At 37.5% G+C, this 27,144-nt stretch overlaps 1 protein-coding gene across 4 annotated transcripts in view; it reads right to left on the minus strand.

The window, feature by feature from the left end:
• pdlim5a (PDZ and LIM domain 5a) overlaps nt 1-27,144 on the minus strand; it is a 63,219-nt gene that overhangs the window by 3,613 nt on the left and 32,462 nt on the right. Inside the window, exons 4-12 of one of the 4 annotated variants that reach the window (XM_012918071.4) lie at nt 21,340-21,379; nt 18,288-18,313; nt 16,286-16,306; nt 16,164-16,181; nt 15,627-15,799; nt 15,481-15,517; nt 5,926-6,008; nt 3,753-3,948; nt 1,224-1,404 (exon numbers count right to left, since the gene is read on the minus strand). In XM_012918071.4, the coding sequence (XP_012773525.1) occupies nt 1,224-1,404; nt 3,753-3,948; nt 5,926-6,008; nt 15,481-15,517; nt 15,627-15,799; nt 16,164-16,181; nt 16,286-16,306; nt 18,288-18,313; nt 21,340-21,379 (775 nt within the window). Of the gene's footprint in view, nt 1-1,223; nt 1,405-3,752; nt 3,949-5,925; nt 6,009-15,480; nt 15,518-15,626; nt 15,800-16,163; nt 16,182-16,285; nt 16,307-18,287; nt 18,314-20,353; nt 20,785-21,339; nt 21,380-27,144 lie in introns of all 4 variants that reach the window. The other 3 variants (XM_004547309.5, XM_004547310.5, XM_004547308.5) reach the window with 3 other exon arrangements.

The following is a 27,144-nucleotide window of genomic DNA, read 5'->3' on the forward strand; positions in this document are numbered from 1 at the left end:
AATACTATACCTATTGTCTGAGTATCAGCACAAGTGCATAGAATAAAACTTATGAATAGCCGAATGTAACTTGTAGAATAAAAAGTGCTATGGAGTAGTACTAAATATATACACCAGTGCATTTGATCATAAATAGATTTCATAATAAAGGAACCTCATGTCCCAACAAGCGGGAGGTTTACATTACACACAGTATCTACAGTAAATATCTGCATGAATATAGATTTCATGTTTTAGAGCTACTAACCATGTTTATACAGTGTTGGATGACAATTTCGTTACTGCAGACAGTAAACATTCTTTTGTCTTAGCAAAAAAATATATACATAAGAAAGTAACATAAAAACATATTTGAACAAAATGAAGATGAAATGTGTGACAAGCTTCCATGAAATGGATCAGGTGAGTGTTCTCTCCAAATATACACATCAAGACCAATGGACTCATTACTAACTTTATCTTAATGATTACAATAGTGTGCAAAAAACCCAACCCACGCATCATGTCTTTATGTTAGCTTAACAGGACCCAAACCTTGCAGTTATTTCAAATCTAAATACATAATAGTTCTCCAGGCTTTCTGAAAGTCTGTCAAAGGTTTCTGTTGAACATTGGCTGCTTTTTCACTTATTTTCAGCCCAGTCCTCAGATGTTACCATTTTCAGGGCAATGTTTCTGTCTATATTTGTGTCTTTTGTTTGTTGCTTGAACAACTTAACACCAAACAATGACTCCTTCAAACATACAAATGCCACCAAACTCTAGGAATGAGCCACAGGTATGTACATAATACATAATTTGCTTTGTAGTTGACTCTATGAAATATAATACAGTTTAACCGACACAAAATAAAAATTTTGTACCAACAAGGTGGTTCCTAAAATGTCTGGTTTATCTTGTATACCTTAATCTTTGACTTGACATATCTCAGTATGATGTGCAGTTTATCCTTAAAAAACAGAGGAAACTGGACAATGTGGAGAAAAAGAAAAAGTGGAGGCTCAGTCACAGTTGAGGCAGCATTTTACCCAGTAATGTTGGGCGGATTGGAAGATAATCTTATAAAAGGAGCTAACATCTAAAGCAGAGCCTTACAAGAAAAGCTGCCTAAAGAGATTTCAGACTGCGCTGAAGAATAAAGCTGGTCATACCAAATATTGATGTTCAAACCTATTGGAACTAAACTGTTGCGTCTTTACTGCTCCCTTCTTTTTTAAACTCACCCCTAGTATCTTAGACTGGCAGCGGCTGCATGTTGGAGCAAAGAAGTCTTCATAGCAGTGTTCACAGTAGACCGATCCCCGTTCTTCAACAAAGCCTATATCTGCCAGGGATGTTCGGCAGTGTGCACAGTTAAATTCTTCCTTATGCCATGATTTCCCCATTGCTACCAAAAAAGGTCCTCTGGGGAAAAAAGACACACAAAAAACCCGCTGAAAAAATGTACAAAAAGTAAACCAATACTCAATTCAGCTTAATATTCTGATATACTCGTCATTTTACTTCCTTTTTTTATACTTTGATAGTTTTAGATGAATAGATGAATGTGCTATTTAATAAGAATTATTAGAATATTTGATGACTTCCAGTATAGTAATGCATTTACTAAAGTTGACTGCCTTTTTTGATCAATAATTACCCTAAAATAACTGAAAACATCTAAGCAATTAAAGGATAGTTAAAACTGACGATTGAATTTCTGTTGATCAACAAACTGATTTTCTGGTATTAGGTTCAAATCACAAAAAAATGCTGCAAAAATGAGAAACACATTAAAACATTTGAGAACTGCAGCTATTGCGCCTGCTTCCCTACTTTTGCTCCTTGGCTGTGTCCACTCTGATGATTAGTTAAAGTGGGAAGACAACAGAGGCTAATTTACTCCACACAATAGCTGGGCTTATCTGAGCTTATCGTGACAGTGGCCCTGGCTGGCAGTCATTAGCATGAGAGCAACCTTATCCTAATGATATGTTAGGTGGTACAATCTGGGAGATAACATGAGTCAGGGCAGTAAGCTACCGGACAAGAAGTGAGGTCGACAGGAGAAGAATTTCAGGAAATTATTCCTCAGTGATCTGCTCTTTTGTGCCATTCTGGCTGGACCTTAACAGCTTTTAATAACTTTTTATAGTTCAAATGCAAGTTTTCAGGCACTTTGTACAGCTGGAAAATCCAATTCATTTTCTTAATTACCTCATAAAAGCCATTCTGGCAGTTATGCTAGTTATGCTCCATTAATAAAATCTTACTCCTCTTCCAAGACATAACATCTTGATCTGATCTCTAAGTATAAGCAAAATATTTATCTAAGCACAGAAACATGTCCTAAACACACTTCTATGAGAAGTCATTGATTACATTCCCAGTTCTTAATATTAAACATAACTGAAACTGACAAATTGACACAACAGAGGGCAGATGTGGTGTAACTGCATGAGTTTTTAATGAGATTGTCTGCGTATAACATTATTCTGCTCTTTTATCAGCGGCAGGTGCAACTTAATTCTCCTATCCGTTATCCACGCCGCAATCAAATGTCGTTCTACAGTTTCATACACAGATTGTTTACTCGAGATGGTTTCAGGTTAATTATTTTAAGAGCCTAGCTGTGGTGCTGAATAATTAAGGAGCAGACATATTTCCATTCTCATTTTTAATTTGAGTATAATTTGATGTGGGTGCAGCCAAGCTGAGATCAATTCTCTTTTGACTGTCCTTGTGCAAGAAGTATAAAGGCACGGCATGATGGAACCGAACACCTTTCTCTCACAGTTTTCATTATAAATGGCCATGACTGCCCCCTCCATACCTGATGACACTACAGACCACTACTAAGATAGTTGATATTACAAGGATTATGCGATTCAGTGTGTCAATGTGTGGCTTTTATTTAAACTGTGAAGCATTTTGTCTATTATTATTATTATTAGTAGTAGTATATTAGAGCACGACTGATATAGGCATTTTAAGACAGATACCAATACTTGTCATTGAAAATGTTGATATTTTTTTCTTTCAGAGACATGAAACATAAGCACATTTACCTAACATTTGTTATGTGTCTATTTATGAGTCCTTACTAAGATATCAATAATCTTGTTTTAGTGTCACAACAACCCAAGGCTTACTAGTTGACAGCAAGCCCACTCAGCTGGTTGGTGTGTTTGTGCCATTATTGGCTGATTTAAAAATCTAATATTCTGAAATATTGACTGCCATATACTTTTCTTTCAAAAACACAAACCATAAATATAACATTCGTTATGTGTAGTTATTTATTTACTTCTTCACATCCTGCAAAACGCTATTCGGATCAGCAGTTTGGACACTAGTGGACGTCATAAATGCTGATACTGCTAAATCGCTAAATATCAGTCCAGCCAAGCTCAAACAGATACATCTGTTAGGTTCCATACTGTGACTGGACAAAGTGAATGCCAATATTTTCAAATACATATCAAACATAACTTTACATATCTTGTGTAACTAGAGACCTACACTTTCTTATAAAATCAATGGTTTTTAGCTGATTTGATATTTTGACACAAGTACACTATTAAAAACAGATCTGAATGCTCGATTAAAAACAAAATGTCCAAATTACACGGGATGTTATAAAGCCTTTAAGGGGCTCTCTGAGGTGCCTGGTTAAAACAGGAAGAAAAACTGATCTATAAAAATACATTTTTTAAGTCTGATTTTAAGCTGATAGTTGATATCTAATATCAGCCATGTTGTTTGCCCCTCACCTGATCACCATGTTGCAGTGGGCACACATTGGCGTACGAGTGCCAGCAGGAATATGTTCTGCCATCTGTACCAGGGTGTCCTCATCTTTAGGGTGGGGCTGAGGAACAGGTCGGGCCGGAGCAGGACCCCGTGGGACACTGGCACTGCCGTTACCCTTCATACCAAAAGATGGGGTAATCAAACCAGTCTGTGGACCTACAGAAGGTGGAAGAAAAATAAAAGGATGTACCACTCACATTCTCCCAAAAGACCACTCACATTCTCACAGAGAGTGTTTGTATTTGTGTAACTATGTTTTCTTGCCACATTTGCTAGCCATTTGACCTCTACCCTCTATGACTATACACCCAGCAGGTGTCATGGTCATGCATGCAGCTGGCTGTCTGCTGTTGTCATAGCCAGGGATTTACCACATCAATCTTCAGCTGCACACTGAATTTTTCAGCTTGGAACACATTCCTATGTTGCATGTGTATTCATGCATATGACCAAACACACATAGACACATAAAGACCACCAAGACATACCCTCTACTAAAAACCCAGACACCTGACTAAACACATAGCCCATTCTTTGATCTCCACACTATGGAAAGGGTAGTGTTTTTGTGTGCTGGTGAAAGAAAGACTACATATGGCGATCGGCTTTACCATTGCATGCCATGTTTAAAGCTGTCATTAACTTTTAATAATGGTGTATGTGTAAGTTCATAGAAACAAACAAACAGTGGGCTTATGTTAAATGTGTTAACCTACAAAGCTAAAAGTTAGATATGAAAGCTTCCTCGATAGAATGCTGAGCGATCAAAAGGGCTCAAACAGTTTAGGGGAGGGTGGGCAGGTAAGCAGAGGATGCAGGCGACTGCATCATGTGTTTTCAAATTTTAACAGTGACAGCATTGTTTTACAAGGCCTGGTTTCTTTCACTGCAGCTCAGAAGTCAAAATGGGCCAGTGGCCAAATGCTGCTGGGAGTGCTGCTGGGAGTGCTATATGGCCAGCAGTATATTTTCATGATCCTGGGTTGTTGGGAAAATGACTGCATTTACAATTTTGGGGGCAGTTACATCAGATTGAGAAGCGGAGAGGACTTGTGTCAGATCAGAAGCTGCAGCCTGAAGAGTGGTTTGTGTTCAATGAGATTTGATAAGGTTTGTTTACAAACAAATAGATTAGCATATAAAAAAAAAAGCTATGTGAATGTAGATAATAACCAATAATATATAAAACAGACATTCACTTTCAGAATGTATTAATGGAGTGCTGATTGGATATGGACATTATGCTGCAGCTCAGTGCCTCGCTTTTAAAGCTTTCCATCACTCCCGGCAGGTCTCTTCAATAAATATTATCTTTCTGACAGAGTAGAAATGCTACACATGTGACTAAGCAAGGCACCACATGCAGCACGGGCCTTCTCTCCTTCTTAATGGTGTTCCACAGAGCAATAACAGCTGAAAAGGAAAAGAAAGTCTGCACTGACCTATTTCACAACATATGTCATGCTTTAACCATGGAAAATAAGTCTCTTTACCCTTTCTAACTGGCTGTAACAACATTTTATCCAACAGTCGTAAATCAGTTTCACACCAAGCCAGAATTGGGAACCTAACATTTTGGGGTTTTTTTGTATGTGAGGATAAATAACACCTTTTTTTTTTAACTGTGGGGGTGATATATGAATCAATCAAAATGCACACTTAAAAGAAGATTTAGCTTAATTCATAAATGCAAGTTTATTTTTAGAAGTCTGTGGAGGGAAGTCTACATTCTGGGTATGCATGCATTCACCGTGACTTATGCTAAGAAAACAGCTTAGTTTCATTACACTTAGCTAGTTAATTCAGTGAGAAAATATAACTCGACAGAAACAACTCACACACATTCACACAATATATCCCTGTTTGAATTTGGCAGTGAGTTCATGCAGCCTTGGCAAGATGAGCAAAATTTAGCAAGATTTACGTACACAATATCATGTATATACTGTATGTGTTAATAGTTTAAGTCAGTAAACAAGAGCCTGCTGTGTCTTGGTCCAAGTGCATACATTGTATTCTTTTTAAAGGATGTAAAACTGATTTTAAGAAATTGTGACTGTGATTGTGATTGAGTGGAAAGTTAGGATTAGCTGCTATCATATGAATGCAAGCAAGAACACACACAGTGTTTACCATAGGTTGTTGCAGGTCCTTTGATCATAGTCTTAACAACTGCAGACTCATGGCTGTTGAGTTCAGGTTCCACATATTCCTCACTGTGCAGGACAACACAACAGAAACACAACATTAAAATCGCTTAATGAGATTTGTAATCAAATGTATGACTTAATGCTAGAATCCACTGTCCCCGATAAAGCTCAAACAATATATTGGCCAATTTCAGCCATTCATAACAGCTGATAGTAAAGAGGTGACAGGAGAAACACCTTTGCAAAATTTGTCCACAAGACAGCACTCTTTAACTTCTCTGTTGGCAACACGTTTGGAATACCACAAACTAAACAACCAGTTCATCCAAGCAGAGTGTGGCAGAGTGGAAATCAGTTATCCAAAGTTGTTTGGTTAGCTTTTGCAAATATGAAAGATTAAAATTCATATATGTAATTTTTTAACTAAAATGAGAAATATCGGTATCGTTATCAGTCTTAGAAATCCTTGATCAGGCTCTAGTCCCTACATATCAGATGTTCAGAAAACACATTGCCAAAATTACCTATGCCCAAATACAGATGTCAGTTTTTTAGTGAGCTCACCCCAAAAATAAAAAGCTGAATGTCATGAAATTTGTGCTATAAGTAGAGCATGGGCAAAGGATGAACTCATTAAATTTTGGTGTAGATCCAGCTAACCAGGCCTTCTACTGGTTTCTATTTTCATCCGTCTCACTCATCACTCAGGGTGATGGCTCATACGGCAGTAATGGTAGCAGATTCTGTTTACATATGTGCAGTATAGTATATATCTTAGTTATTATTTTATTATCTTTGCAAAATACCTTTCATAACTCATTTTAATCATATCCCACTAAGGAGGCAAGAAGGAAAACAGGGAAAAAAACACCAATTTTCTTAAGTTCTTCTCAAAATAGATACACTCCAGACTACCTACCTGCTGACAGATGGAGAGATGGTATGGTACCAACCAAAACACAGAATGCAACTATAGCCAAAACAGTGCAGTATGCACCTTCACTGTACACGTGCTCCTTGTGAATCCAGTACACACTAAAAGTTACCCATGTGCCACATTCATAGGAGAACACAGCCCAGGCTGCAGGAATGATGACAGAAAGGAGACAAGTAGGACTGAACAGCAGTAATATTACAGCACACCTAATCAAAGGTGATGCCAGAGGAAGAATTTCAGTGATTGAAGACACTTAACAGACTACAGCTGAGTAAAAAACATAATAATAAGATAATGTATTATAAAAAAGAGCTCATTTCACATCAACTGTGGATTGATGCCAGACTACATGAATTAAAGACCATATAGTGCCGAATGTGAACACATAAATTACACTATATTCACTGATTAATTTCTATATTATTCTAGCAAATGTACACAAAGGTGCATGTTACCACTGTTGCTTTTCTTCTATAATGGGTCAATAGTGGTTTCTTAATGGGTCTGGAAACTTCTTTGCAGTCATATAAAATCTAAGCCAACTAAAACTGCATTACTATGGATTCATTGGTCGATTCTCATGGTCTCCCAAGAAATACAACTACATTTTAAACGCAGGTCAAAGGATAAGTAACTTTACGAGATTCTGTACTAAGATTTAATGGTTATTGCGTCAAATGAAGCCCAACCACTAATTCATGTGATGAAATCATGGGTCATAGGATTTGAGGCACTTTACAGCTCATCACACAAGATGGATAAATTGACCTGAGCACATTATATGATTTCATATGGTTCTTCTTCCATATCTGATGAAGATGACTGTAGCACAGGGTGATGCATTTTATCTTTAAAGGAATCCAAATATATCTGACACTGATTTGAGTATTCAAGGTTTCAAAAGTAAAAATGTAAGGCTCCTATTTTCTGAGGGTAATAACTTCAGTTCATCTCTCATGAGTTAAATGTTTTGATGTAATGCAGACCTGTAGGCAACACCTTCTTCTGTCTTCACCCTTGAGGTAAAGGAAATTTTCTTTTCTTTTTTAAATAGTTGTCTCTAGTTGTCTGTCAACTCTTTGAAGCATTCCTTCAAATCACATGCCATTTTAATTACACAAATGACAAATAAACTATAAAAACAAGAGAGGAAATCAACTTTGAAAAACCTTTAATGTTTTTACCTGATTTTGGCCAGCTATGAAATATTTTTGCCAGTTTGCATGTACCAGAGATTTGTCCAATTATCATGGTGGAAAAGCACAAAATATCTCCGTCCTTTAATTAAATGTAACCCCAAGGTCTCAAACTTTCCTCTGCAAAATGAATAAGCTCTCTATAACATCAAGCGTGTGCGTGTGTGTGTGTGTGTGTGTGTTTAAGTATGCGCATACTCTTGAGCACCAACTGAGTAACCTGGGTGGGCCAACAATCTCTCCCCAGACATATTACAACCATAATGCATAGTTGCAGTTGATGCCAACAGTTGGATCACTGCTGTCTTCCCCTTGTGCCTGGCAGTTAGAGGACTCATGGGAGACACATGTTATGGCAACTGCAGTCATAGTTACGATAAGTTGTGCCTGTATGTTTTGTATGAACAAGAACTAGAGAATGAAAGAGAGGAAAGTACAGTGAGAATCAAAGAGACAGAAACTAGTGAAAGGATTGTGTAGCTTATTTAGAGCCAGTCAAAGCATTACATTATATATACAGATTGGGGATTTACCATAGCACTATTCAAACTTTCTAAATGAGTGCTTAACATAACTCTGGAATACAGTAGGTGTATTCTAGAAGGGCCTCCTCTTCAATGACACTCCTCGTGAGAAAAAAATAAAACAAATAAAAGTAATAATTACAGCTTAAAAATGGTATAACTGAAACAGAAGTTAAATGGCTGTCAAAAATGACAATCGACCTGTTACGTTTACAACAAACATGCTTCATTTGCTGTTGTAAAACTGTAAAAATGTACAATATGGAAATGTGAGTACTAAATTTGTTTCTTAAATATATCTTAAATACATTGTGTCTCAACCTGAAATGGGAATAATCATAGAGGCAACTGTGAGGCTTCTCTCCAGATCTTCTAAAACATCCTACGTGACACCAATGCTCTCCTATTTACACTGGCTCCCTATAAAATTTAGGGTTTAGTTTAAGCGTTTGGTGATCACTTTTAGAGCGTTTCATGGTCAGATGGCTCCCTGTATTAATGAAAATTCACATGTAAACACTGCGTGTCTGAAATCAACTGATGAATGCTTGCTTGTGGCATGTGCAGTGCTTTTGAGGTCTAGCTCCCAACTTGTGGTACTCGCTCCTAACTGATACTGTTAGGATGAAGCTTAACACACACCTGTAGAGGATTGCTTTTATTTAGATGTGTCCATTTGTAGCATTTTTATTGTTGTATTGTAAAGCACTTTGTCACTTTTGGCTTACTTAGTTACTGATTCATATATACATATATATACATACTGACAAAATCTACACACACAGTCTCCAATGTGTGATAAATACATCCAGTGGACTGTTGTGTTAGCATTGATTCCAGCCAATCAGCCTGCAGCCAGCACAGTCCTAATCTAAGTATTCTCTGTAAGAAAGAGACTGCAGGGCTACATACAATCTTTCTTCATTCTCATTATCAGCTTACCTTTTTGTATATCATATGTCTGACAGTAGGAGCCATGGCTATTCACACTAACTTCTTACATCTATAGGCAGAGACAAAACTGAAAGTATCCTGAAACTATCCATTGCAGACAAAGTGCTGACAGTGCCAACTAGCTGGATTTGTACTGCCATTTTTACTAAAGCAGGGGAACAAGTACACTAGAAAGCATCTTTGTGATCGGGTCACAGCAGCCACAATAGCAATGAGTTCTCAAACCACTCCTATCTTGGAACATATCATTTGCTGATGAACTGAATAATTATACCATACCTCATATAGGTAGTTTCCAACACCTTATTAATAAAAGAGAAATTTAGGACATCTGTAAAGTTCCTTCGAGCATCTTGTGCACATTTGTGCACTGTCTATTTTTCAGAAATAGATTTTTTTAAAACTACCAAAGTCCTGAGAACAGTTTTTGTAGTAGTTCCTTCTACAGTAGGTAGCAGTACAGTTAAAAAGCGTATTTCCCTGTGTTGCCATGATAACAATATTCACAGTCTTTCTCTCTGCATAGCAACAGAAACAAAAAGCATCAGCAGGCATCAGCTTATCAAACAAGCAAGAAAAAAAAATTTCAGGAAAGACCTTTTCCTCATCATGCTATTAGGCTAATAAACTACGATTAAAGACCACAGTGCCATCTATTTAAATTATCTTGGCCAACAAGCTAACAACATTTATTCATATTAGCTACAGTAATTTGCTAACAACAGGTGACAAATAGAGCAGGAAATAAGATGCTCCCCAGCGTTTCATTCATTAGAACCAGTTACATTGAAGCTCGTTAATATTCTCTACCAATCAGTCCAATTACATGTAACTTTATTGTATTTTGTAAGACTGTGATTAGTTTTATGGAGAGCTCTTCTGTTTGTTTCTGATTCGGCAGTAGCCACTTAGATTGCTGACCATCTGGACATACTTGGCCACATATGAACCTTGTCAATTGTCAGGGATAATTAAAGAAGCTCGGGCTTTTCATTCTATCATCTGATCTATTTTGTATTATACTCTTTATATACATTGATAAATATGTATTTATTTATGCCTTGTCAGTGGTCCTAATCTGTTTCACCGCTGCTGCTCCTGTGGTTGTCTTATCTGAAGTTTATTTTCTACCTAATAATGACATTTCTTGTTTGATGCTATTAAGAGATAATGAAAAAAATAGAGAAGATTTTACATATGTAAGGTAACCCCTTGTGTACTGTAGTGCCAACAAGAGTTTGTATTATGCATCGCATAAATGTGTTGGTTTAATTTAAATACTGAACAAATGGTCCATTTACATAGCTGACTGCTGTCCAGGAGCTCTCTCCACCACGCAACAGATGGTCTATAATTTAGCACTGTTATATTCTTTGGATCAAATTTGATTTTCACGCACTGTTTCAACCATGCGCTTCTATTCACACTCACGCAGTGACAGAGACGTCCATCCATCGTAGGCACCCACTCAAGCTCCCTCGTGCAAATGCACACGCACCGTTCGTGCTTCACGGTTTTACTGTGTGCAGTTGTGTCCACCAACCAATGACTGATCTCTGTGAGATGCTGCCAAGCTATTTCATAGTAACCACAGAATGTCATAGTTGGTATGAACTGTCGCTGCAGAGACATATGGACCATGTCCTTTGGCATGCTTTGAATAAACATGGCTTGTTCACTGTTGACAGCAGCTATTGAACCACATGGTCCGTGAATCCGAGGCCTTGCTTATGCTGTGAGTTGAAAATAACGAAACTATTTGTTATACTGGTGAAATGGTGTTATAATGAGCAATGCAATAACTAATAAAATGCAACCCATCCAAAAAACATCTTCCATACAGATGTACAGCTTTATATATGTATTTATTTACATGCTATTGTTGCAAAGTTGCAAGCATAATAAACATGTTGTAAGAGCATTCGCTCAAAGTTTTACTTACAGTCTGTTATGTCTACCTTTTGTTCTATAGCAGGTCCAACTCACGGACACGATAGCTTTTCTTCCTTAAGCATTTTGCAGTGAAACTAACATAAGAGCTGAGCAGGACATTAAATAAAGTACTGAGATGCTGCCTTCTCACAAGATACTTTGTTCTGCCCTGGTTGAAACAGGAAAGGCAAAGGACCAAAGGAAACAGAAAGAGACAAAAAACAAAGAGCGGAGCAAAGGAACAAATGAGAGGTTTCCATCATATAAATACATTGTAGTGCCCCTGTGTTGAGATGGAAGCAAGGTCAGACTGAGTTGAAGCAGTAGCATTTTCTGAGTCAGTGCTTCCCTCTGGTGGCAACACAGGAAAAATGTTGGTCCAGATCCCAAAAAAAGTCCAGAGCTTACAGTCGATTTTTAGTATTTTTTACACACACACACAGAGAGAGAGAGAGAGAGAGAGAGAGAGAGAGAGAGAGAGAGAGAGAGAGAGAGAGAGAGAGAGAGAGAGAGAGAAATGTAAAATTCCTTAATGTGTGCAACAAAGCAATGAGCAGGTGAAAGAGTCTTAAGTGTTTTGAGAAAGGTGTTATTTGGCTCTTGTGCACTGGCAGATAAATAATAATGTGTTTGGGTTCAAGAGCTTTGGCATGCTCTAAATTACATGAAGTCAAGAGAACTGCAAAAAAAATTAACATAATGTGGTTATGTGGATTTGTATTACTGTGTTTATGTGTGTGAAATTATTGTGAGGACAGAAAATTGACATGCCACCATGCTTGTGGGGACCAACATTCACTTATGGGGACAAAATACCAGGGAAGCTATGGAAAGCATTATGTCAATTAGATGTCTTCACTAAAACATGAAAACAAGTGTGTGTGTGTGTGTGTGTGTGTGTGTGTGTGTGTGTGTGTGTGTGTGTGTGTGTGTGTGTGTGTGTGTGTGTGCGCGTGCAAGTTGTTTTCAATATTAAAAGTGGAAAGTTCTACATGAGCTTCCTGCCTCCCCACCACAAACAGATTCAATAAGACAGCTAGAACAGGAAAGAGCAACAGAATTCAGAATGGTGAGAACAAACAAAAAGACACCAGAAACAGAGAAACAGGAAACAAGAAAAAAACTCAAATTTATTAGCCTATTAGCTACAATGTAGAATTTTTAAACAACCTTCAAGCACAGAAAATAAATATCAGACTTCAGCATTCTTCAAAATTGTGCTTTTCTACACAGGAAAAAAACTGATTACACTCAGAACTTGCACTAAGTAAACATAGGGATGAAATATGTTAAGGCACTGGAGGAATATGTCACATACAAAGGTCTTAAAATAGTATTTATAAAGTCACTTTGTACAACCTCATTCCTGGCCTGCTTCTTACTTGCTTGTACCTTAAAGAGAACAAATTTTTAAACCAGACTGGACTGTTTATTTTATACCAGCAGCATGACATGCACGGTTAAGTCTTAATTTGTTGGACAAAGACAGTTTTTCCTCTCTAAAACAACAATTGTGATTTTTAAATCAAACAATCAAGATGAAGATTGAGGTTGAGACTTTCAGCTTTAATTTGAGGGATTTACAAAATTATTTGAATGAAACGTTTAGTTAGTAGGATTACATAAACCCCTGTTTCCACCAACCAATTTCTCTGCCTTGAGAAATTCTTTGGTTGCTTTTGCAGTATTCTTTGGGTCATTATCCATTTGCACTGTGAAGCACCATCTGATCAGTTTTGCAGCATTTGTCTGAATCTGAGCAGAGTATAGCCATGTACACTTAACAATTCATCCTGCTACTTCTATCAGCACTCACAATAAAACATAGTGGACTGGTTTAACTGGCAGCCATACCTACCCATACCATACCATTGCATCCACCAATTCAATTCTTTGAATCTAATGAATATTTTGTCATGAACTAACACAGAAACAGGTTTCATAAGTCAGTCAACTGCCCAAATTCATTAGAGTCACTGAAAATGGAGCACTGTGTATAAGTAAACGTGTATTTCAGTTAAGTCAACACTTTTGTTAACCCTCTGATTTAAAACTTAATATCTGCACTTTGATTATATCCAGACTATTTGATTTTAAAATGCATTTTGGTGATGCGCAGTGACAAAAACCACAAAAACCTGCCTCTGCCTTTGTCCAGCAAATTCTGGACCTGACTGTAAGGTATTGGTTCATACTGTACATACATGCACTACAAGTTGAAATGTATTTTTTTCTGTTTATGAAATCATTCAGCAGACACAATAGATGTAAACAAGCTACTGACTCTTAAAGAAGTGTCCTCTGTAACATACATTTATGCAAAAAGTGACATACCTAATACAGTCTACACATACTCATCCAGACCTTATCCAGATTTATCCAGAAGTGATTTTTCAGCGATTTTTTTTTGTCTTTTATGTCTTAAAGTGAATGTAAACTAAAAGATTCATAAAGACTGTCTTTACAATTTTCAGTATGCAAACTCAGGATGCTTTCCTTGTCTCATAATTATGTGTTGCCTTTATCACAGCTAAAAGAGTATCGAGGGACAGCTGTATACACTTAATATGTTGAGATTGCTTGTATACACCTGTGTGCAGTATTTTAGTATTCATATTGGAAGTTCTGGATTTCTCAACTTTTATCTCTGCAACAATGGAAGATGACACCACACATTACCGCAAATGGGCTTAACTAAAATTGTATATACTCCTCCTCCAGGATTCTAGGTGTGCACTTACTGTAATTCATCCATCTATAACTACAGGGTTGGAATCAGTGGAGTGGGCTAAGCACATAAGCAACACGCAATAAACAGTCTAAAAGGGTCCAGCACATTGCAAACTGTAAAGGACAAGCCCACACACACACACTCAAACGCACACACTGACACACATACAGACACAATAAAACTCCCAATGTTCACGAGCATGCTCTCACTCCAGCATTATTTCCTTTACTTATTTTAATCTCACTGATCCACAATCATATATTCCTTCAGCACCTTAGCGATACATTTTGTACACAGTGAGACAGCCAATCACACACACAGGCACACAGACACATACACAAAGTCTACTGGACATTGAGGGTGCGAGCAGACACTCCGTGGTGCCAGTCTCTCAGCTCGTTGTACTTGGGGCCAATCACCAACCGAGTGGTCTTGTTCACTCTGCCATCCAGCACAAGTAAGAAGAAGAAAGAAGAAGAAGCAGAAAAGGACACCAGAAGAGACATAAAAGAATGATTTAGGAAGAATAGGAATGTTGCCCTACAATCTCCATTAAGATGTGGTAAAAGCAATTGTATAATTGATATGGGAAGTACTGATCTTTACCATGTCCACTGAATCATGGCCATTAGTATGAATTGAATGGATGAAACCACACAGCTACATTCACATTCAAAATTATCTGTATGTTAGCATGAGTGATGTCAGACACGCAGTAACTCCACAAACCACCAAGAGCAATAGACAACCAATGGACAACCAACGGCGAGAATAAGGCCACAATGCAGTCATGGTTGCAGCACATCATGCAGCACAGCAAACCCGTCACATCCACAAACGACAATGACTAATAGAAAAAAACAAACCAAAACACTCATTTACACCTTAACTGGTAAATACACAGAGCAAGACTCTTAACTGCTGACATGCTCCAAAACAGCCTTGAGTAGCATTAGAGAAGAATGTAATGAGAATGGCTTTCTGAGCTTTCGGAGCTCAGAAAGCCATTCAGAATTGTGAAGTGCAGTACTCAGAGGTCTGGCTTTTGACTTAATGAATAAAATGTGATCCTTCCTCTGCTGTCTAGACAGGAAGAACCCACACAGCATCAGTGTGATTGCCAGAACTGTGCCACAAAGATTCAGAGTGAGAATCCCTGTTTGCTCCATAAAAGTGACTTTTATGTTATCGACATCCAGCTAACTCCACACAATCAATGACAATAAAAAGTCAAATTTGAGCATTTTCATTGCCATGCACTTACTTTGTCTTCTTGGCTGTGTCAGCTTCTTCATTTTGAACTGCAAGGGCAATAACATTAGACAAAGTATCACAATTATTAAGTTTGGTCAACAGTTTATATGCACTAATATTACTAATATTACTACTATACTGTAGTCAGGAGCATACCATTCTCAGTGCCAGTGATCTGAGCCAGAATCCTGAAAGATCTGGATTGGGTGGTGCCAGTACGTGGGCGCCAGTCCTCGGTGTCCTCCATTATGCGCTTTCTGCTGGCATCAGCGTGACTGGGAACATGGTAAAAATGGATGTCTGTATCCACAACATGTTTCCTAGGTACTCTGAGATAGGATAGGAAACAAGAGGATGCATGGGATCAGTAGATATACCTCCCATATAACTAAAGTAACAGAGATGGTGATTAATAACAGTGAGCTGGACACCACAACGTGTTATGATGTAAAAGCATGTTCGATTTTTTAGATTTTTAAGAGATTACCTAGATGACTTTAAATTAATATACAACGCACATTTTGAGGTTATTATACAAAATAATGAACAATCAAACTGTTAGATAATTAGAGGTATGTGAAATGAAAGTGTGCCACACTGTAAATATGTAAATGGGCGCTAATTAGGCAAGGGCGAAGAGATCACACCGCAATCTGTTAAATGAATTTGGTGGCAAAGACACCAATAAAATACCTTGGTGGCAGGGGTTTTCTTTTAAACAAACAAGACAGAATAGAAATGAAAATAAACAAAATAAACGCACTATAATATAAAATATCTGTGCTGAGAATGAATGGATTTGTGAAAAGACTTACTTCAAAATACTTTGAGGTCCACTATAGTGGAAGTAAAGAAAGAAGACAGAGACAGAAATTGATTTACTCGTGATGAAAACTTTTATGGAAATCTTAGTGACTGGAGTGGAAAATAAAAAAATAAAATTAAAAAAAGATTCATAGACCACATCTACCAGTGCACGTACAACACAAAGCCAACAGAAGGAATTAACCAAAACAGGCTGGGTCTCTTTTCAGCCACATGGTGGTGTCACTGAACCGCATACAAAACAGTAGAGCAACACTTAATTTAAAACAGTTTGAAAAGTTGTGGTTTTATTCAAATCAAAGTGAGGAACATGCATATTTGAAACATAAAACTCATGAAGACTAAATTACTTTTGATCTTTACGTGTCTGTATGAACAGTATATGCATGCACAGCCACAACACACACACACACACACACGCACACAGACACACACACATGGAAACAACGATTTTTTTCAGGCTCTGCTGTCAATAAATCACCTATAAATCCACTTCCACTAACAAACTCACCTAGCACATTCAATACAGACTGATTTATGAGTCTCTCAACACACTCTTGTTAAAGCAGCAGCTATGTGGGTGTGGCAGTGTTGACAGCTATGTGTTAGCCTGGTCACACACTTCCAGTACTGGGAGCATTTCATATTATATTCCCTGTGTGTGTGAGAGAATGTGTTTTGGATGCCACTCTGTCAGAATCAATAGTAGAGATTCATACTTCAGGGAAAATATAGTGTTGCCCCAGGAAAGTGCACCATAGTAAGTCTGATTTTAATTAGCTAAAGCATGTAGACCGCAGTGCTGCAGTTCTTGATTAATGTAAACCTGAAATTAGCCAAACTGAACAATAAACCATTTTTATTAGTAATCTTGGTAAAATACTATAAAAATGTCTTACTACTTACACATGGCTTTAATAATAAATAAGGAAAACGATTTATACTGTAAGATCTTAAATAAAATGTAAACAGTGAACTATTACAACATTTTCACATTGCATTATTAAAATGTAATGATAATAATGATGATATATTGTTATAATAATAATGAATAAAAATAATAAATTAAATGTAAATTAAAAACAGAATGGAATAATTAAAAAATCCGCAGGTGAACCGCTGAATACAGAAAGAAACAATAAAAAAAGATATATCTCGTAGATATCTCGTTGATACTGATATCTTGTTGTTTTGTATATGCAGTATTTTGCAGACTTTTAAGTTTTCTATGTCATGTCTAAGCATTTTCAAGATGTAATAAGTGTAAAATGATACACAAAATGCAAAAAGCCTTTTATAATAAATACACAATGATTGAAGGAAATTTGGGGTCTGGGAAACCTGTGCACTATTAATGCATGGCAATATACAGTTACACAGGTTTTTAGGCAACATATGCTGCAATTCATTCGTCTTTTAAAGAGAAGACCTTGCTTATTTCTGCAAGACAGCGCCAAACCACACTGTTTATGTTCTAACATGGTTCAATACTAATGGAATAAGGGTGCTAAATGTCTAAGCCTGTCAATAACTCTACACTTTTGGTGCATTATGAAAAAAAAGTCAAGGCTATGACTTCTGTCCTTTTCAACTTTTGTGTTGTCATTAATAAATAAATAAAGTGCATTCTTTTCTTCATTAGGTTTGGTACATTGCCAGAATGTTTTTTGGAAATTAGATTGCAGGTAAGTAAACCCACATGGAAAAGATCTATATAAATCTAATAAAGTTTGTATCTGTCTTGTGTGAAACTTGTATGAAAAGCATACAAGTGAAAACAGATATAATATACTTACTGAAACAATATATGAAAGTGGCCACTTTCATGAGTAAATGCAACTGATTCACTATATGAAGTAGGCCACATCTGATGCAAGTCTTTTATATGTTTTTTCTATTTCTTTTCCATATGGGAATGCATGCACAGAGAAGTCTGAACAGGTAACAAAGAAAAGTAGCCAGTTAATCATGTGACATGCTTCAGAGACTAACTTTGTCACTTGACGAGATGCTGCCGTCTGGAAAGCAGAGAAAAAAGGATTGAAAGGGACTGACAGTGACACACACACACATGTAAGAGATTATATATATATATATATATATATATATATATATATATATATATATATATATATATATATATATATATATATATATATATATATATATATATATATATCTTACAGTAATATACACTGAAAGATATAATTCATAAATCCCCTGTGAAACAAACCGCACAAATTATTTGCAACATGCAGCATGCAAACAAGCAAGATGCAAAGCTGTATACATGCATGTAGTGCCAGGCTGTATGCATATCAGCAACAGTAGAAAATAAATAGAATAGATACACCTGCTATTAAGCATACATGGAAATATAGATCAAATCATAGTTTGGTCTGTGTAATTATGTAGACATAACGGTGACTATGTTTTCAATGTGTATATAATTTCTACACATTTCATATACAGCTGTGAAAGTAAATCTTTTAGATGGATTGTGAATGATTAAAATGATGTAATATGTGAATCTATTAGTGAAAACAGGAGCAAAGGAGTAACTTCAGTAACTAAAGTTAAAAAGAATGTTGAGATATGTTTGCTAATGAGATTAGCTATCGATAAAAAACTACAATTCTAAAGAAATATCAATTTCAAGATTTAATAAAGTAGTTTAATTACCTGAGGTGGTATTAAATGTTAACTCTGATACATGAGATAGGCCATGTATGTGACTAAAATGCATCACTAGTCTCTAGTGTGTACGTGCGCACGTCTGCACGGTGTAAGATTATATTGTGCAGATCACTAGTGACTGCTGAGTCTTACAGAAAGAGAGACCACTGACTAGTTTCAAAAGCGCTCAGAGAGAAAATGTAATTGGAACAAACTGATAAATTATGAGTCAGAGAAGGAGCGGTCCACTTGGCACCTCCTATTTTCAAAACTATTTAATTAAAAAAATGAACAAGTTAAGGACACTAAAAATTGCCAGTGTAGGCATTTGCACATGTTTAAATTTATATGATTCCAGACTGAACACTTTACGGACTAATTCTTTCTTAAAATAAGAGCAAAGAGAATACCAAACTACTAAAGTTACCAATGGAGGATATATATTTAGACAGAATACTAACAGCATCATAGCTTAGTTATACTCACTATGGCTCTAGAAAGGTTGAAAGACGAGTTGAGACAGAAAAGGAGGAAGAGTATATGATGGCAGATATGTTGGTGAAGACAGTTCCATGCAGCTATGATGTGAAAGATGGTGATTGATTTAAAAGAGAAATAGAGTTTTAAAAAATATGACAGAGAACACGAACATGATGAGAATAGTTATTGACTCCATCTTTCTCTTCATCCTTCCAATACGCTTATAAAGGTCAACAGTGGAGAGGTTCTCCTTAGTGATTCGTGATAAAATGAAGACCTATGAGCGCGATGTGCTCACAAGCACAAAAAATAGAAGTGAGACTGCACCTGCATTTAAACAAGTTAAAATGAGGTGATATCCTCCCACAGCAAGCATCATGGCATGTTTTATTTACTATTTTAAGAAAACTCTGGAAGCTATTTACTATGTTTAAGAAAGCACGCCTAACTGTTTGTCTTTTCTTATTTTCACTGAATTTCAGAATTGAAATGATCCTGATCAGGGGGAATTGATTTTCATGTTTCTTTGGTCTGGCACCTAGAAAATTTTCCCAGATGTTTGCAAACTTGCGCTTTCTTTTAGGAATGTTGGCAAAGGATAACTGAAATATATATTTGGATATTATGTGCTGTAAGAAGTAATGCATTGGACTTAAAGTTAACTATAACCTTGTAAACGTCCTAGAGAAACACCACGGGTTACTACAGGTTACTGCATAAATTGGTATTTCAACTGGTGTTTGAATTTGAACCTGGTAATCATCCAGCAGGCACGGTAGTAAAAATGTGCAATAATACCCATAAGGAGAGCAAACAGACGGTCTCAGTGGATAAAACTGAGGAATGTGAAAGAGCCGAGAACGGTTAATTGTTTGAACCAGTTTATAAAAGCCACCACTCACCCATTAAACTGCAGTGGTAAGGCTCCACCCTGACTCTCCAACAGGCCCCGCCTCTGCCCCATGGCCACCTCACACGCATTCTCAGTGGAGTACAGGTTGATTGGTGTGTTATACACCGAAGGCTGAGGCGGGACGAGGACAGGGGGGGAGGAGGAGGCAGAGGATGGATAAGAGACAGGAGGTGGAGAAAGAGAAGGAGGACGAGGACTAGTATGGAAGGATGCAGGTGTAAAGGCAGAGGACGGAGAGGGGATGGAAGTGGCAAAAGGGGACTGTAAAGGAGGGTGTTCACTCTCTGATTTGCAGTCCCCGTAAGGTCTGGGGGCCTTGTTGTTGGACACAGCAGAGTGGCTGAATGAATAATCATGAGGATGGGGTGGAAGAGGAGGATGGGCAATGGCTACCGGTTTTATGATGTCTGATCTGTTGCCCTACCGATACGAGAGAAAAGCATGCAAATACAAACACAGATAAATCACATCAAATCACACACTATGCTGATGTTTCCCAGGTTACATATTCATGTCTATATGTTTGTCTAGTATAAGTAGTTCAGTTAACACAGTTTAAAATAAACTTCAATCATAATTTCTTTATTTTAAAAAAAACTAGGGAAACACCAGTATACCTGACTGTAATTCATGGTAACCATAAAACATAGCAAATGAATCAAGACAAAAGTGGTGGTCATGCAACAAAACAACTTCTAACCGCTAAAAAGAAGTCACTAGAGAACAAGGAACCCCAGGTGACAGCTTTTTAATTACTTTACTTTTACTTACTTTTACTTTAATGAATTCATTTGTTTATTTTACTCTTTTCTGGAAAAAGGAGTTTTGGCCACATGTTTCACTTTGCACATGACTACACAGACAAACACAAATATGCAGCTACTCTAAATCCAATTATTCACCTGGGATGCCTTGCTTTAATTAATGAGTGATTAGTATTTGCACTTTGAGCTGAGTTTCATATTTTTACAGTACCTTTGGTGCAACAGGAGGAGGTTTAGAAACACTGGGGGCCCTGAAAGGAAGAAAGAAAAAGGGAAAGGAAAACTTTACGAGTTATGATGGCACACCACTCTTTTTTTAATTTTTTAATTTTATTATTTCCTTTCAAACATTGTGACTTTAAGCCAGCACCATGCGGCTAAAATTACACCAGCTCTTCCACACTGTTTGCTAATGTTTATAGAAATATTAAAAGTGCTAATACCATACTGTCATTTTTTAGGTTTTGCTGAGGTTTATTTAAAAAAAAAAAAACAAAAAAAACAAGCGGTTACAGTCAATTACAACTAAACCCTTGAGCTTTCAGCATAGAAACCAAGACTGAGAAACGTTTCTGTCATCATTTATGAGAGCACCAAAAGAGGCCTGGTGTGTGTCTATGCATGAAACAAATAAATTCTAGTTACTGGAGCTGAAAATTGTGGCTTCTTTCAATCTGTCTAAACTAAAGGCAGCTGTTTTTAGTTCATAAAGACCTCTATTAATCTGATACAGTTGGTGTTTGATACTCTTGATGTCACTTTAAGCTCTGATCTCCCCTAAAGGTCATCTGAGGAGCATGTCTGGAACTCCCTACACTCTTAACTTTGCCCAGAAGTAATTCTGGCTTAGCACTTCATAGCAATACTAATTTTACTGAGATCCTTTTTCATCTGTTGACAATATTCTTTGCTGACTTGTGTGGTTTAAAATGACATCAATGCAACAGCACCTAATTAATGCAAATAAGTGAATCAAATCAGCAACAGTAAACACTCGAGATCAACTTTTGTGACACTACCAACAAACAGGTACACATGGAACAAATGACAAACGGTTGTGCAGTGCTACACGGCTTGATTGAGGATGTAAAAAAGGGGGGTCATATGTAAGTTAACATAAATTAAAGGTTAAGCAAACTGCACAGTAACTGCAGACATGTAAATATCAGCTGCTTTGCATTCCTTTCAGAGCAATCCTTCATGAAACTTCCTCAGGGAGGTTCATGTCCTTCATCTCTGTAAATCTGAACCGGCACCCTTGTAGTAGCTAGAATCTCATCAGTCTCCAGACACAGATACGGACTTGGCTTTTTCTCTTTTTCTCTTGTTCCACACTAGTTTTGTTTTGCCAGAACTGAGATAATCACAAATCATATTTGCAGCAGGAACAGTTTATGGGCAAATGTTGTGTTGAACAGTTACACAACAGATTTTATCGTGGCTGTAACTTTCGTAGATTTTGAACACAGGAATTTATGCAGATCCCACACTCAAACAACACATTTTTACTTTTAGGAAAAGGAAATAAGAGAAAATAACTGGCCTAAGCAAAGTATCTGTAACAGGCTTTTCGGCACTCCAGGCTGTATTTTGACCCCAGGAACCTTTACTGATAAAATTCTTTGTGCATAGACATCCTGATTGTGGTTATTGCACTTATCTATCACAATAGGTTGATTGTAGTGTCAATTACATTCCTGTTTGCAACAATTCAGCTCATCTTTCCTTTTTGTGTGTCAGTAAGTCACCTGTATCCTCTCATCTCCTGACGGTTTGGGTTCGTTTCCATGGACACACTAAACCATAAACAGTCCAGCATATCCCCACGGCTAATCTGGGGACAGCCATGATCTCATGAGCACAACCAATACCATGGAAATATGTGTGGCACATCGGGGTAGTAAGGGGAACACTGGGTTAGTCAGAAAGGTATTTCAAATCTGATACCGTCATCTCTGTGAGCCACTGCCTTGATTACACCGCACCTATAACTGGAAAACACTAGCATGGAAATGGTTACAGTCACATGTTAGGAGGAAAAGATGGCTGTTAGAAAGTGAATATAAACAGCAGTCTAATTTAACTCACAGAGGTTCAGATCTGTCCTCACAGTCAAATTGAATTTTAGGTTTCAAACAAGAAACCTACAGTTTTAATAAGATGTGTCCTCTGACTTGGCTCAACCTTGGCAGAACTCATGAGAGCATCAAGGTTAATCTTCCTGAAACTTAAGTAGCTGTTAATAACAACTCAGAACTGGAGAAAGTGTGTGTAAAAATGTCCTTGCACTTGGTAAAAGTTACACACAAAATCAGCAGTCACTAAATAAACAAATAACAGTTTTATTTTTCTTTAATTTTGATAAATTGCCACAACATAACAGCGATATGATGGGTTATAAGAGAAGATGTAAAACCTTAATGTTTCTTCATAAGTGAAAAGTGAGGCTCCTAAATTGAACTGCTGCTATAGACACTGATAGTGTGACAGCGACAAACATAGCAGTTCATCTGTCCTGGACACCAAATTGGAAACACTGTGTGTGTGTTCTTTGTCTTAATGTAGCGATCCATTTAGGGGTTAAGTTCACAGCAGCTGCTATAAAATCGGTTTCTGCTCCCTGCCTGATGCATTTTTTATCTGTCCATGTTTCGTGTTAACTGTCAGTCTCTACATGCCTGTCTCTGCTTTGCTCTGTTTAATGTTCATGGACATTTTATTACATAACAGTGTGATTGCTAAGGATAAAAAGAATATAATATAAACTGTGTTTTTCTTTGTATGCTGGTAATCAGTAGTTGAGCTTGTATCAAATTGTCTACATTTTCATCATTAGATTTTTCACTGTTTGCGGAGGATAATGTAAAAATTAGATTCTGTGGTTTGGGTGGGTGTTGGTGCAGCATCATGTTAATATTAAATTTAATCTTGTGTGTTATTTCACTAATTACATAGCTCCAATGTGTATCTTTTAATTTGTTTTATAGCAGACTTGATAGATTAATTGACCTCATCATGAAGAGCAGGTATCTCTTTTTCGTCTCCTCTCAAATCACCCACATCATACAATCGCGGCTGTTCCATGTTCTCAGTTGTGCATTTGTTTCTAATCTCTTTGGTCTATTCTTGCTCAAATGACATCATTGAGTGATGTTTCCAGGGCTGTGCCCTGACATGCCATCAACTTCACCGGCAAGGAACTAACACTACTGAATCAGTAGGAGATTGTTGCCCGTATGTGTGTCTGTGTGTGCGAGTTAGGAGCCGTTAGCAGGCAAAATACGTGTAGATTATACTACACAAGCACAATATACACAGAGATGCACAAATACCCACATTCACGTGTAAGAATTTTAAAATTCTTTAAGTAAGTGTTTTGCCATATGGATGACACAATCGCTAGAGGTGGCGAAACAACAAAGATCCAGTTGTTCACAAAAACGTCACATGCACACGCAGAGAGGGTGGGGTGACAGTGATTTCAGACAGGACAGGTTGGTCCTGGAAATGTTGCTGGGAAAATGCAATAACACAGACCACAAGGGCCAGTTTATACACTCCATGGGACATGCTCCTTCAAATAAGCGTTCATGAATGCAAACACACAGATGGAGGCACAAAGTGCGTCTGTCCAAGTTTATTTTTAGATTTAGTACACCCTAGCATTTCTTTCTTTCTTTCTTTTTTTTGCTCACATGTTTTTAACAACCATGAACACTGATTTGCATACAATTTGTCTTTTTTGGGCAACTCTTTTGCAGGATAGAAATATTTGGGATTACACAACTGGAATCAAAACACTTTGAACCAAGTAGATCCAAAGATAAAAATATGACAATATTCTACTGAATTATTGAAATTGATTACAGTTTTTGCTCGTTGCTTGAACACTATAAACTCATGCTTAGACTAAAGTAACACAACTTGAAGCTTTTGTTACCATACCTCAAACACATGTACCCATACCTTACAGTTTTTTCTGATTGCTTAAGCACATTTTTTGTAACTATTGGCTAATTTTGCAAAACTCTACACACAAATAAGAAAACCTGTCACCCAATAATCAAAACATTGTAGTTCTCTTGCAAAAGCAAACACAGCTAGATTAACTCTTCACACCTTCATAAAAATGGTGTTTCCGTATCAAACAGTACACACAAGCCATCATCTACTAAGCACACAATGCGCCAACTGCACACTGATGGTATGAATACAAAACACATCTGGCCTTTGCTTTCTCTGTGCACAAGGTAGGCTATGTCAGTTTGAGCTCATACTTCTGTCATAGATCCATAAGCATAGAGGGATCCAAACTTCAAGTACTGGTGTTTATTCAAACACACCAAAACAAACACAAGTGTTTATTTCCAAGTATAGGATTATTTGCAATCGCCATAATGACTATATGGGTTACTTGGTCTGCAGTGAACATGCTTCCTCTGCCCCAGCATCTGGTCATCTAGCAATTCTGTAAAGTAACAATTTCAGTATTTGTACATCAATGGTATTGGTGTGTTTCTCATTGGCATATGGCAGTGCTACAAATCTTTGTGCGAAGTGACTGTACTAACCGATTCTCATTTCAAGATGTCCCTATGGTACTTGCTACAGTGTAGCGGCTCGAGTTAGGCTGGACCCGTTGGCCAGCTACCCTCAGGGTCACTCCACGGTTGATTACATGGTCCACTATTGTAGCTCTGATGTCATCAGCAATTCTATTTCTTACTCTTCCTACCCTTCCTCTCCCCCCCTCCTCATCTTCCTCTCCCCCCTCCTCATCTTCCTCTCCCCCCTCCTCATCTTCCTCTTGCTCCTCCTTGTCCTTGTCGTCCTCTTCATCCTACTTCTTCACCTCCACGTCCTCTTCCTCGGCCTCCTCTACTTCTCACTCTTTCTGCTCCCTCCATTGTACTCTGCACACACAGCTTACCTGTATTATAGTGCTTAGGCTGATTGCAAAGTGAACTAATTATCTAAAAAAGTTTTCACATGTGAAAGTGTGCCAGACAGTTGGCAAATTAGTGTTAATGATAGCCATACATGTGTATACTTTTGCTAGGAGTGTGTTGGAAATTTGGTAATTGAGTGTTGTGCAGTGAATTGTGCCTACAGTTTTGCAAAGTGTGTGTTACAAAATTGCAAACTGAGTGCAAAGCAGTTTTTGTGCTTTTAGTTTTGCAGACTCAGTGAGTGGTTTTGCTATAAGTCTGAATAGTTTTAGAGATTGTGCTACAGGAATCACAGTTAGGGTTTAAGCATTCAGAAAAAACTGTAAACAAAAGTGCTGCTTTGCACTCTGGTTGCAATTATGCAACACACTTACTCCTTTATGCAACACACACGGTCCTGCATACTACACTCTATTTCATACATAAGACACTTCGTTCAAAAATTAAATTTCAGGGTGCCATTTGGAAAACACATGTATCCAAAATACAAAACACATCGGGTAATTGCAACCACTCAAATATACGCCTGAAGGCACTTACTTGCAAAACTGAACACCAATTAGCCAACCACAAAAAGCCCTCAGTTTAGCCATTTCAAGAACTTTGCAAGCATGGATGGAGGGAGAGCAAGAGGAAGAGGAGGAGGAGGTCAAAGAGGCCATGCACGGACCCATATTTCTGATGATATAAGAGCAACTTTGGTGGACCATGTCATCAACCACGGCCTGACTATGAGGGAAGCTGGGCAGAGAGTCCACCCACATCTAAGCCGCTTCACAGTGGCATCTGTAATACGAACATTCCGACTAGAAAACAGGTATGTCTTCACCTCCATACCTTCTGCTCTACTCAGATGGTTTTATAGCACTGTTCTACAGTATATCACATTACCATATCAAGTGTACGGGGTGCTAATGCTCCTTTTGCAGCCAAAGTGGTAGTTTCTGTGAAACATACCATGATTACTTATATTGAAGTACAGTGTTGTACAGTGGATGATACAGTATATACAGTGAAGTACTGTAAGAAAAATAAGCAAACCGATGACAATATGTGGTTGTATTTCT

Source organism: Maylandia zebra, linkage group LG12 (assembly GCF_041146795.1).
Source record: "Maylandia zebra isolate NMK-2024a linkage group LG12, Mzebra_GT3a, whole genome shotgun sequence".
Lineage (NCBI taxonomy): Eukaryota > Metazoa > Chordata > Actinopteri > Cichliformes > Cichlidae > Maylandia > Maylandia zebra.